This window comes from Medicago truncatula, chromosome 1 (genome assembly GCF_003473485.1).
Source record: "Medicago truncatula cultivar Jemalong A17 chromosome 1, MtrunA17r5.0-ANR, whole genome shotgun sequence".
Lineage (NCBI taxonomy): Eukaryota > Viridiplantae > Streptophyta > Magnoliopsida > Fabales > Fabaceae > Medicago > Medicago truncatula.
The window spans coordinates 34,634,797-34,649,069 of NC_053042.1; the positions used below are offsets into that span (position 1 = coordinate 34,634,797).

Consider the following 14,273-nt stretch of genomic DNA (forward strand, 5'->3'; position numbering starts at 1 on the left):
CTTCCCGATGATATGTGACGATAAAATATGAATTCCAGCATGTAAACAATTGTGCCACTGGTCTCGAAGCCTCTAATATTCTAAACGAAGACCTTCATTGAGCCGGAAGAGTATTTTCACCCTTAGACCGGGTTTTGTAGGAAACTCGATAGAGTTGTTGTTTCTACTTCTTAGTTATGTAGGGTGTGAATTGTTCATTAGAATTTTCAGTCTCTTGAACCAAAATGTGCCGAATCAATTAAGATCCTTTTGTAGAACTGGGCATATATTAGGTTGCTCCACTTGCCCTGTGTTTCAAGAACAGTCTCCCTCGGAGAAGAAGTGGCAGTAGACACACTAGAAGATGTCACAACACCTAATGTATTCAACAGCTGAACCAGCTCTAAAATAGGAGTATTTTCCTCTATGTGTTGAATCGTTCCCAAAGTATCAATCGGATTGTGCTCCACAATATCTATAACATTCTCCAATGGAAAATGGAAGGAGGTTCCGGACTGTTCTCGGTTGTGGCGTTGCTGCACCTTCAATCACATTTGCCACCTCAGTCAATTTGCCACCTCAGTCACCCGGACATTTTCAAGTATCGGTTCAGGTTCATTGTGTTGAGGTTCCTTTGGTATTTCAGGTATCTGTTCCATGACACTAATTATTCGGAAATATTTTACTTTGTGTTGAGGTTCATCTTTCTTAGTAGCTTCACTTCATTTCTCTAAAAATCTAGAAACATTTCATATCTTGAAATGTATCTCTTAAATTTTCACAATTTCCAATAATATTTGGAAATTATAATTGATTTCATTTTATTCCTTAATTATTTTTATGATGTGTAATTTAATCATGCAACATGTTAGTTCGATATAAACTTAATTTTGAACTATTTATTAAATCAGAAAGGTTTACACATATATATTACTATCTAACATGAGAATCACGTCTTGTACTGTTATGGAAATATTGTAACCTGTATCCTTTTTAGATTGTTAAATTGTTATCTGAAGCTGATTATAAACTGAACCTCAGTATTTGAATGGAGAAATTGTCAGAGATGACAATTTAGACCTAGTGAATTAACAGGAAAAAAATGCAGCTAGAATTTCAAAGTAGCAAGCATATTTGCAATATGCCCTAGCTGAATAATTAATGTCGTAAAAATTCCAACAACAAAAAACAGAAAGAAAATTACAAACAAAGTTAATTATTAGAAGTTGGTTAAGCTTGTACTTTGATTATCTGACATACTTAGAAGTTGCTCAAGATATTCAACTCCCAAATCCTCTAACACCAACACACTTGATGATCCCTCTGCTGATTCTTGAAATTTCCCTGCTTTACCCTTTTTACTTTTTGACGATGACCTTAATTTTCTTTGGTTGTAGTGTCTCTCTTTGAGTGCAAGTGCAGGTGAAGACCCTTTTCTGCAATCATATTGAATCTCTTGCAAAGATTCTTTGACGCTTTCGAAAGAAAAATTGAGGAAAGCATTATTACCTCTCATTGAAAATGCAGCTTGATCATAAGCTAAAGCAGCATCTTCAGCACTATCAAATGTTCCTAGCCAAACCCTTCTTCCTCCTCTTGTTGTATCTCTGATTTCTGCAGCATATTTTCCCCAACGTCTTTTCCTAACACCTATATATGACTTTTGATCAATCTTATAAATGTTCTGCATTACTTGTTTAGCTTCAGATGACTTCAACATTGATTGTTTTGGCTCGTTTTCGTTAATTATTGTCTGCAAACTCGATGAGAAATCAACCATATCAAAGGTAAGACAATCATGAATACCTAATGATTCGAAGGGAATTTCCGAAGGGCTTTGTTGCAGCATTTCCATATCTGAGTTTAGGAAAAAGGGGAGACTCATATCTTATTAGGTTATAAGTGCTTTTCTATTGCTTCTTGTGCTGGCTCCCCTTTTGGCTATAATATTTATAATTGCCTTGGATTAATTGTCAAACACTACTTCAGGTTCAATTATGAATTATGGATTTGGATTATCCTAATGTGGCTAGAAACATAGTAATAACTATTTATTAGTTAAGAGAATCTAGTACTGATCAAAAAGCATAGTTTTTGTCAAAAAAACAATTATGAGAATCTAGATCTAATAGGCTTTTTTTTTTTTTTTAATTGATCTAATTGGGCTTATGATATATATGACCTGTAATACTATAAACACTGATCAATCATTCAATTAATAATAATACAAAATATCATAAATATACGAGCTTTGTTAACTTAGACCAACAAAAAATATGAAGGTCCAAGTTAGTAAGTTACACCTTTTTATTTAGACAAAAATATCATTCATCTTTATTATATAAAACTATGGCTTAAATATGTATTTCATCCTTGCAATTAGGGGTTGTTTAAAAATTGATCTCTATAATCGCTAATCCTAGCAATTTATCCTTGCATTGTTTAATCATTTAAAATTTCGTCCCTCGCCCCACTTAATCACTGCCATGTCACTAATTTGACGACGTGGCAATCACTGCCATACATGAAATTCCAATTTTACCCCTGAGTTTCCAATTCTTTCTTCAATATTTTGTCCTCTTCTTAAGGGCAAAATTGGAATTTCATGTGTGGTAGCGATTGCAACGTCATCAAATTAGTGACGTGGCAGTGATTAAGTTGGTCAAATGACGAAATTTTAAATGATTAATGATTGCAAGGCTAGTTTGCAAGGATTAGCGAATACAGAGACCAATTTTTAAACGACCCCTAATTGCAAGGATGAAATACATATTTAAGCCTAAAACTTATAACTTGAGGGTTAATTTCGTAATTTTCATTATAAAATATTTGTTAGCTTGCACCAATTTGCTAACTTAAACTCATTTTTGTTATAAACATATTTATTTCACAATTATAAACATTAAACAACCCTATAAAAAACAAACAAAATGGTTTTGACAACCTTAAAACAAAGACAACGATTTTGACAAAAAAAAAACGGTTACAGTTCTTTTTAAATTAAATAATTACCCTTCGTTTAATAATAGTTTATCATAGTAGTGCATGGATATTTTTGTCCAAATGAAAAGGTGCACACTTGCTAACTTATATCATCATTTTTTTTTGACAAAAACAAAATGATATTCATTCATTCAAATCAAGCGTACATCATATACAATAACATGTTCAATATCGCTAAAAACGTAAATAGTGAATCTGAGGACAAATTCACATTAGTCAAGTTAATAGCATAGAACAACAAAATGCCTACAAATAATATGACATGTTTTTTATTGGTCTAAGTTAGCAAACCTATATATATATATATAGCTATTTCACCAAAATCAAATATTTGTTTATTTATTTTGACCAAAAAATCAAAGATTTATGAGCTAGGTTTCAATGTTGTTTAATATGGCCATGACCATCTAGAAGCGTGAAATAATTAAGTTAACCAAACATGAATTAAGATTCAAACAAATGATCACATGTCCCTACACCTGTGTGTCTCATATGTAGTAACATAATAATTATTTTATTCGTAGGATTAGGGATGGGATTGGTGGAGGCGGTGATGGCTGGTTTGAGGGTTGTGTGGTTAGGCGTGTGAGTGATGGTGAGGATACTTTGTTTTGGCATGATCGTTGGTGTGGTGATGTCCCTTTCCGGATTCGTTTTAGCAGGTTATTTGGTTTAGCTTTGAATAAATCAATAACTGTTAAAGATATGCTTTCTCTTGGTTGGGGGATGACAGGTGATGAGTGGCAGTGGCGTAGGGCTTTGTGGGTGTGGGAGGAGGAGCTTTTAGAGGAGTGTAGGTTGTTACTTACTAATGTTTCTCTGCAGCCTCTTTCTTATGATGTGTGGCAGTGGCAACCGGATCCTAATGATGGGTACTCGGTTCGAGGTGTGTATGATATGCTCACTAATCAGGAGATACCGCAGGATATGGTTTGGGATGATTTGGTTTGGCATAAGCATGTTCCGCTTAAGGTGTCTATTTTCGCTTGGCGGTTGCTTCGTGATCGACTTCCCACTAAGTCTAACTTAGTAACCTGTGGTATCTTGGATTTACAGGCGTGTTTATGTGTGTCAGGTTGTGGACTGTTGGAAGATGCACACCATATATTTCTGTCTTGCAGATGCTTTGGTTCTTTATGGCCTTTAGTGAGGTCTTGGATTGGCTTTGATGAGGCTGATCATTGTGATATTTTAAATCATTGTGCTCAGTTTTCACATTATACAGGTGGTTTGAAATGGCGAAGATCCTTTCTTCAGCTTATTTGGTTACTCACGACGTGGGTTATATGGAATGAAAGAAATCATCGGCTTTTTCAACAAAAAGAAAATTCTATTGATCAATTATTAGATAAAGTAAAATATTATTCATTATGGTGGTTGAAAGCCCATAAGGTTGTTTTTATGTTTGGTGATCAATTGTGGTGGTCGAGTCTCATGTCGTGTTTAGGCATTGGATAACCACTTCTTGTAATTCTTGAGAACTGCTTGTATCTTTTCTAATAGCTTTTTCGGTACATCTTGTGCTGTGAAGATTGCTATGGTAGTGTTAATATAATCCATTTTTGTTTGTTCAAAAAAAATTATTTTATTCATTAAAAAAAAAATCATCAGTTAGTTGATGAACTGCACGTACGTACAAATTGAACCAATGCAAAGAAAATATAATTAAGTCAGATAGTTTTTTTAAAGGAGAAGGCGTTATAACTAATAAAAAACTATCATCTATACAGAAGGATTATAGAAAAGATGGGGACAAGGATGAAAAAAAATATAAAAAAAAAGGCTCTAGCTAGCTAATGAATAAACCTTTCCCTCAAAAAAAAAGCTAATGAATAAACCACTATGTTTCTTTCAACAAAAAAACAATGAATGAACCAATATGTTAACTTCAGAGTGAACCACTATATTCGTCTGTGGATCTAGCAAAAACCAGCTTATAGTTTTCGTGATTATTTTATGTAAAATATTTTGCTTAAAAATTAAGGAGCACAGTTACACGAAATTATAAAACATCCACATAAGTAGATTTTCCAAAATCTTTTTTTTTTCTTTCTAAATACAAGGAACTCAAGTGTAAGAGATTCAAATCTTAAAACATGATTTTTATGTTATTAAATAAACTGAAATAGCTTTAGATTTTATTTTTAAATCTCTAAAAAAAAATCTTTATATTCTTTTAACTCAAAATCTATTTTTTTTAAAGCTGAAACATACACACCATTTATAAAATTTTCTTTCTTTAATAACATGAGAAAAAGAAATTAAAAGAAATGAAAATAATGAATAGTAAAAAATGTGATAGAAAAAAAAATATGAATGTTTCATTTGGTTTTGTAAGGCGAATTATATTTAGGACTTTTTTTTTGCAAAGTGACTTATAATTTGGAACGTGTTCATAATATTTTATTAAAAAAACATATTCATAATATATTTAATTAATTTTTGTATACTTTACCTAAAAATAATTTTAGAGTAATGATACTTACACAATCATTTGTGATAACCTCTGAGACTACCAGTTTTCTTCTCTTTTCTTTTGGGACAAACAATATGGAGAGATTAGTCAGTCAATTATACTTGTACAATCATTTTGTAACAATTTTTAAGACAATATTTTTCTTCCCTCTTCTTTTTTGGAAAAACAATATAGAGAGTAAAAAGCAATAAAAGTATATGAGAAAGAATTAACTTACAAGTTATCTAAAATTATTGTGCAAATATTATTTATCATATTTTTTTAGTATTCTAGGACAAAAATAGAACAATTTTCTCTCAAGCACGCATGATGACATGTGGGCCTGCGAATGGCATCTATAGCAGAACTACTCAACGCATTCTAAAGAGTTTATTTAGTTTGCAATGCTATGTTTAGCTATTTAATTTAGAGGAGTATAAATATATTATCGCCCATGGTTTAGACAACTTGTCATATAATTAACCAAATAGATCAAGAAGGGAAAAAAAGACCACGTTATTATGCTTATTTTAATACCAACAACAGTAAAATGATGCTAGTGAGTTAGGAGTTAAGTCTCAAGTTATAGTTAGTTTTCTTACTAGGAAAAGAAGTAGTTAGTTGGTTTTCTATTTAATTTTCTATTCAGTTTAGGAAGTTTGTTAAAGATTGTTGAGCTGGCATCTTTCTTCACCACTGTACATAAACCTTTTGGTTGTCCTCTCTACCAGTCATTACACCCGTGCAACGCACGGGGAAACTTGATAATTGTATACTAATTTTGTATTTTCAAATCTTCATACTCTTTAGTGAGATAATTGTTTACTTACAAATATATATTCTCGACTCTCGTTTAACATGTATTCTCTTTGCTAAGTCTTCACACATTAAAGAAACCATGATCATATATATATATATATGAGTCAGAATCCGTTGACATCAGGTGTACATCAAATCTGAACCGTTATAACTATTTAATCCAAAGGCTAATAATATCCGAACAAAAATAGATCACGTGCTCAACATTAAGTGAAAGTAGGCTATTTTTTTTTATAGCTCGCTCCTTCTCCGTCTACTGATTTCGCCTCCCAATTTGTCCTCCATTTAACACAATTCTTGTATGTTTTTGTGAATGATAACAATTTATCATTAAACCTAAATTGTTTCAAGATTTAATTAAAAATCATGGTGCAATTTTGTGTATCTTAATGGGAAAATACTGAAATCATTATCCTCGCAAAGAATTGGCCACTCAATAAACCCAATTATAAGCATTGAACTCTTAAAAAAATACATTGAGATCTTGCATCTAATAATGGCGGTAGATGATGGCGGTGCCGCTTCATCAAAACTTGTATAGTGGAATTCATAGGAGAAGCTAGGGAAAGAATCGTTTGATATATTAATCAATTAAGTTTGTTAATTTGAAAAATTCTATGTAATTACGATTTCATATGAGAAAGGGGAGGAACCGTGTGTGTGGTGTTGTTTGCGTGTTAGCGACAGCACATTCAAGAAAGAATGATAACACTCATGTGGAATTCATAAAAATTAGATCATATGTTACTTACTTATGAATTATTTTTAACCACAAGATTCATCTAATTAAACGGATGAGATTTGGTGTAAGTCAAAAACTTACACTTAGTGTCAACGAATCCTCACTCTATATATATATTCTCGACCCCCGTTGAACATGTATTATATTTATAAAGTTTTCACACATTTAATAGTAACATACAAAAAATTATATAATATATATTTATATATAGAATTTACCCACTATAGTACAATGAAAGAGATAATCTAATGCTAAAAAAAAGTGGTCTAACTTGGACCTATAGTTCAAATGGTGCAAACTATACAAAACCTTCCATACATAGAAACAGTGGTTAAATAACCATGTAAATACAATATTTCACAAAAAAAAAATGTAAATTATAATGTGGGCATAGAAAATTACCACCAAAACACAGGCATACAGATGAAGCAAAATTGTCCCTAAAAAAATAAAAATAAAAAACAGTAAGATTAACAACCGCAGGGTCAACACAAGACTAAAACAAAAATAAATCAAATCAATCTTTAAAATATTATTAAGTTCAAATTTCAGATTTGAAGAAAACGGGGCTAGGTTACAAATAAAAGGTAGGGTTTATGGATTTAATTGAGAAATATGAGTAAGGAAATGAGAGAACGTCACCTACCCTTAAAAAATATGGTGTGGTAGAACGAAAAAACTGATGAAAAAAGAAGAACGATGAAGAACTCAGCATTGAAAGAAGAAGGAGAAGAAGAAATGGTGAAAGAGGAGAAGAAAGTACAAGATGAGAGAAGAGGGTTTTAGGTTATGAGAGAAAAAGAAATCTGTTGCTAGAGAGGAAAGTGGGTATATATGAGTCTTTGAGGAAGTGTGTGTCAGAAAGAAGAGAATCTTCTTTGTATTTTAGTTTTTTTTTGGTAGCACTTCTTTGTATTTTAGTCAAAAAATTTGAGTTTGCCGCTAAGCCATGAGAGCTAAATTTGACTAAAAAATTGTCCCTTTAGTTTTTGTGATATACATGTGGATGACTTTAAAACTTGACACTTGTAAAAACATGCCTAAAACATGACTTCAAAAAATCTAATATTAAGATTTGCAATCGCGTGGCTACGATCAAATATAACAGTGTATTTGTTTGTCATTTATAAATTTAATTCATACAAAAGTAAATTATCTGATTCATTAATTGGAATAAGATAGTTTACTGGATAATATATTCAATCCATGATCCATCAACTAAACTTTATTGTAGCAATCTTACGTGAGATATTAAAATAAGGCTCATGTTAACTTGTGTCTTTAGGGTACATGTTAAGGATTTTATAAACAGTAAATATTTATTACAAAACATTAATTTTCAATCTCTAATTGACACAATTTTCAAAACAAAATTTTCATTATAAGTTCCTTAACATGCATGTGGCCTAAGAGCACCCACATCCATACCATCTATATGGATGGAATAAATGGACCCTATTCAATACATTATATTATTTTATGCTTTTTAATTATTTAAATTACTCACTTACATTTTTTAAATATTCATGCCGCTTATCTAAAATTTTAAAATAGGTCACATCAAACATCACCATATCTCTTACATTTATATTTTATATTCTTTTTATCAAAGAAAATAGAAAAACTACCGTAGTAATGCAATACTACTACTGTAGTAATGCAATATTACGGTGCCAAGAAAAAGTCTGACAAAATGTTATTGGAAACTGTGATACCATGGCATGCAGAGGCGATGTGTGTGCTTTAAGGGCACAAGTAATTATCATTTCCCTTAAAATAATTGGTGAGGCCTTTTCTTGGTGTGTATTCTTATCTTAGATCTTTGATATGTGTGAAGGGTGGTCTTCACAGTGGACGGGAAGGGGGCAGCCCAAGACACCATTTTTTAAGGGGCATCCAATTATTATTTTTACTTAGTAATTAATATTATATAGATATATTTTTTTTGACTTCATTTATTAATTCTATCAAAAATATGTTTTTAGAGAAGGAAAATGCTGTATTCAGCGAAATTTTTTTTAAGAAAAATTCAAGAACCGCTATTTCTTTTATTATGCTAACCCACATGTTTGGTAAGTGGGATCTCTTTTTTTGTTTTATTTTTTTGTTATAACTGCATTTTTTTATTCTTGAGGAATTCGTGAGAAATCTCTCGCGTTATATAGCATTGCTGTTTAGAGAACCATGATTATGAATGAATTTTTTCAACAAAAAAATATAAGAAGAAAGACATTCAAATAATTAAAATTGTACAACTTTATTAATTTGCACATGCCACTAAAAAATCTTATGACCGGGCCTGGTATTGCAATTTTTCCTTGACAAAGTGGCAGATCAAAATTGTGACCTTAACAATATTTTAAACCTTAATTATGGTTAGGATCAGTTTAATTTTAATCCTATTCTTCACTTAAATTTCAAACACACAAAACCTGCACGAATATTATTACATGTTTGAATTTCTCTTGATTAGTTTCAATGATTATATTGAACAATTTTTTTTTTTTTTTGGAGAAGTACTAGGTAGATTTTTCAATAGCATTTTTAAGGTGAGTGATACTTATTAAATATGTATTGGCACATTGTATGTCCTAAATGTTATGTCTTTGTCTTAATATTAAGGTGAATGATAACATCTTTCTTTGTTCATAGTGCCTCTCTTTTAGTGCAAGTGCAGGTGAAGACCCTTCTCTGCAATCATATTGAATCGCTTGCAAAGATTCTTTGACCCTTTGAACAGAAAAATTGAGCACAGCATCATAACCTCTCATTGAAAATGCAGCTTGATCATAAGCTAAAGCAGCATCTTCAGCACTATCAAATGTTCCAAGCCAAACCCTTCTTCCTCCTCTTGTTGTATCTCTAATCTCTGCAGCAAATTTCCCCCAAGGTCTCTTCCTCACACCTATATATGATCTTTCTTCTTTAGGTTCAGAATTATTCATTGAATTATTTGGTTCGTTTTTGTTTGGTCCTTGTTGGTCAACCATGTAAAAAGAAAGATAATCATGAATATAAGGGTCTTGATGAAATGGTTCAAACAGAATATTAGTAAGATCTTGCTGCAACATTTCCAAATCTGGGTTATGGAAAAAAGAGCTACTCATCGTATGCATTACGAAACTGCTTTCTATTTGGTTATTATAATCTTCTCTGTCTTACACTCTTGGCTATAACTTACATTACCTTATTTAACATGTCAATTTGGATTATTCTAATGATAGTTTATTGAGAGAATCTAAATCTAGTAAGGAATCTAATGTTATAAAACTCATAACTCAGATTGAATATTTTAGAAGGAGGTTTACCCATAATGGTAATATATGTTATAAAACTCATAACTCATAACTTTTTTTTTTTTTTTTGAGTTAAATATGTTTTTGGTCCCTATAATATAGGGGTTTTTCAAGTTTAGTCCTAATTTAATTTTAATGGTTCTTTTAGTCCTTAAAAAAAAAAGTCTGCACTCAGTATTAGTCTCTCCTCAATTCAAATTTGTTTAATTTATGTTTAAACTCTTGAGTTTTTGAACAATTTTTTACAAGACGTGTTAAGAACATTACTAAAAGTTTCTATGCAAAAAATTGTCGCAAAATTTGATTTCTACGTCCAAATTTTGTTAATTTTATCTTTAACTTTTGCCGTTTTAAAAAATTCATATTTAATTCGATTCATGTTAAAAAATTCTAAATTTTAGTAAATGAACCTTTCATAGTGTTCTAAACTTGTCTCAAAAAAATCGTTCAAAAATTTAAGAGTTTAAGGATAATTAAACAAACTTTGTTGTAATAGGGACTAAAATTAGAAGTAATTCTTTTTTGTAGGGACTAAAAAATCTATTAAAATTAAATAAGGATTGAACTTGAAAGGTCCCTATTTTATAGGGATCAAAATCATATTTAACCTTTTTTTTAATCTTAAGTTTTTGTCTCTTTTGCTTGAAAGAAACTCCTTTTTTCCCTTAAACAAATACTAGCATTGGAGTTCTTCTTTCGAGAAATGCTAAAAAAGGCTACAAAAAATTGGAATTCCAATGAACGAGATACGAATTCTAAGACCTAAGTAATATTTACACTTACTTGCTCACAAATCTAAATAATATTTATTTAAATACACATAATTAAAAAAAGGTATGTAAAAGAAAAAACTATATATATATATATATAACTCAACTAGGTTAAAATTAAATAAATGGAAGTCCAAACTGCAAATTTAAAGAAAAAATAAGCTTCATTCAAAAGAAAATATTGGAAACATGGTATAATCAAAACGACAGTGTTGAAAATAAAGCCACATAAACACGTTAGGATATCCATAAATAATTTCTTTTAGAAGAGGATATCCATAAATATTTCACAAGCCAATAAAAAATTAACAAATAAAAAAACCTTAATTATAAAAACACAGCAAAATTTCTTCGAGATTTTGCATAATAGAACCCATAATTTTATTTTTTGAGTAAAAATCCCAGAAATATTTATTATGTAAAAAATGAAGACATATACGACAATAAAGCATCTGTCATCACTAATATAATTTTGGCTTTTTCAAAAAAAAAAATTGAATTGAAGTATGTTGAAAATAATTTTAAGACCTTCTTAGCCAATAAACGAACTAATAATTTTGGCTTTTCCATTAAACGAACTAATTATTCCAGGAACTTTATTATTTTAAAACAAAATAAAACCAATAAAAAAATGTCTTATTATAAATTCATAAATATATATTAAAGTCATTATACAAAGTCAAACTCAACCATACATATTGACTATTAGGGCTTACTCCCACACCCAATTTAACAAATGCTATAGGAGTTCTACCTTAAAAATTTCAAAGGAATCGAACCAAATTTCACGTTCTAATAGGTCAGTTTATCAAGAGTACTCATGTAGCTAGGTACTCAACTCCACTTAGGGTGTGTTTGGTGTATAAGAAAAGTTGTGAAGAGAGAAATAGGTAAGAGAGAGATTGAGAAGAGAGAAAAAGATGAGAAATAGAGGCTCTGTTTGGTAAAAACAGTGGATAGCTGATAAGCTAGCTGATAGCTTTTAGCTGATAACCTAACTGAAGTGTTTGGTAAAAATAGCGGTTCAACTAGCTGATAAATGTAAAATGACATAAAGGGTATTCTTAATTCATAATAAAAATTATATCATTAATTTAAGTATTTGTAATTTTGTAAACTAATTTTTCTTTAAAAAAATACTTTAAATTTATTAATTTAATATATCCTATGTATTATAAATTAAATTAAATTTTATTCACTAAAATTTTATCTTATATTTATTATCATTTAAGTGTTTCTACTTTATAAAGAAAATAACATTTACCTCAAAAACAAAAAAAAAGGTAGCACTAATAGAGTAATACTAATAACAGAGAATAAAGAAAATAACACTTACCTCAAAAAAATAAAAATAAAAAGTAACACTAATAGAATAATAGTATTTTGTTTCGTAAAAAAAAAAAAACGAAGGTATATATTTTTTCAAAAAAAAAAAAAAAAGGTCAGCTGATATATATACAAAAATTGGAATAAAGGGATAGTAGTCTTTATTACGTAGCTTATTATAAAAATTATAATGGATAAAAATACAATTTAAATGAAATAATAAGGGTAAAATTGGAAGAAAAAGTGAGAAGCTATAAGCTATAAGCTCAAACGCTACTTGGAATAGCTTCTGAAAAATAGCTTATAAGCTCGTGAAATAAGCTATAAGTTCATGGTGAAAAAGTGTTACCAAACAGAGCTTTTTTTTGTCAAACGAGCTTATAAGCTATAAGCTAAAAGCTAAAAGCTCTTTTTTTGGGTTTCCCAAACAGACCCAGAGTAGATTTGATGTATGGTTTGGTATAAGAGAAATGGAAGAGAGAGAGTTATGTAATTTTATTCAAAAGACAAAAATGCCCTTATACCAAATAAAAAGAAAACTAATTAATTTGGTTAATATAAATTATTTTATTTTTTTTTTACAAATTAATTTAAGTTATTAGTTAAATATTGATTAACTTAAAATCAATATGTAGAAGAAAAGTGGTTCATATTTTTCTCGACTGTAGTTCGTAATATTTTTCATTTCTAACTTAATTAAAACATAATAACTTTTGGGGTTTCATCCCCTATTGTACAAAAAAAAAATGCATAACAAATATGGCTAAAATATGCTTTTAATCCCTGCGAATATAGCAAGTTTGGATTTTGGTCCTTGGTAAAAAAAAAATTTGAATTCCATCCCTGCAAAATTTTTTGTTTTTTAAAATAGTCCCTGGACCCACTTTCTTGCTGATTTGTCTCATTTTTGCCTACGTGGCAAATGCTGACTGTGTAAAGTTGGCCACGTGTCATCCAGATGGCAATTATGTCATTACATATTTAAAAAACTAAATAATATATTTTGAAATTTTAAAATAATTAATTAATTAATTTTAATTAATTAAAATATGGGTTATCTTTCCTTCTCTTCCATCCTCTTCTTCCTCCTCTTCCTGCCAGAACCTTTATATTTTTTTCACTTAGGAAAAATTATTTAACTCAATCTACTCAATCTCAGATTTGTCAAAAATCCATCAACCCCAAATCTCTTAAACTCATAATGTCAAAATCATGGTAAAAATTCGGAATCCCTTCCAATTTCAGTAAGAAAAAAAATCAGAATCCCACTTCAATAATTTGGGATTGGATGCTTCGTGAATTTGTCACCGGCACTATCAAGCAGCACGATTCCGTTGACGTTAACGATGAAGTTGGAATTTGGAACAACAACAACAACAAATTTGAAGTAACAGCAACAAGAACAACAACAAATTTGGAGCAGCAACAACAACAACAAATTGGAATGACGAGATCTGAACTCTCCCCTACTCCTAACGCCCCATCCTCCTCACGTTTGGATTCTAGACCGTCACCATACCGACAACCATCACCAGGAAAGAGCCAGTTTGCGTCTGTAATGACGATGACAAATACATGGTGAGAACGGATGGGGAACCAGAGGGAGTGTTGAAGAAGATTTTATCAAAACAACAAGAGGATAAGAGAAGAATTTTTGGGGTTCATTTTTTATGGCTTTGAATGAGAAGATGAACATGATAAAATGAAGATGAGGAAGAAGAAAGAAGAAAGAAGAGGTGTGGGCATCACGTGAGAAGAAGAAAGCCAAATAAAAGAAATTATTATAAAAACATTTTTCAGATTTATTAATTTATTTAGAATTTATTTAATTCCTTTTAAATTCCACATGTACAAGTTGGTACAGTCATCAAGTGACACCTAAG

At 30.4% G+C, this 14,273-nt stretch overlaps 2 protein-coding genes across 2 annotated transcripts; both read right to left on the reverse strand.

Moving 5' to 3' along the window:
* Positions 1-1,198: 1,198 nt before the first annotated feature.
* LOC25484280 (ethylene-responsive transcription factor 1B) lies at positions 1,199-1,997 on the reverse strand. Its single transcript, XM_013613052.3, has one exon. The coding sequence runs from the start codon at positions 1,862-1,864 to the stop codon at positions 1,199-1,201; it is 666 nt and encodes a 221-aa protein (XP_013468506.3). The 5' UTR covers positions 1,865-1,997.
* A 7,592-nt stretch (positions 1,998-9,589) lies between these two features.
* LOC25484281 (ethylene-responsive transcription factor 1B) lies at positions 9,590-10,105 on the reverse strand. Its single transcript, XM_013613053.1, has one exon. The coding sequence runs from the start codon at positions 10,103-10,105 to the stop codon at positions 9,590-9,592; it is 516 nt and encodes a 171-aa protein (XP_013468507.1).
* Positions 10,106-14,273: the final 4,168 nt, after the last annotated feature.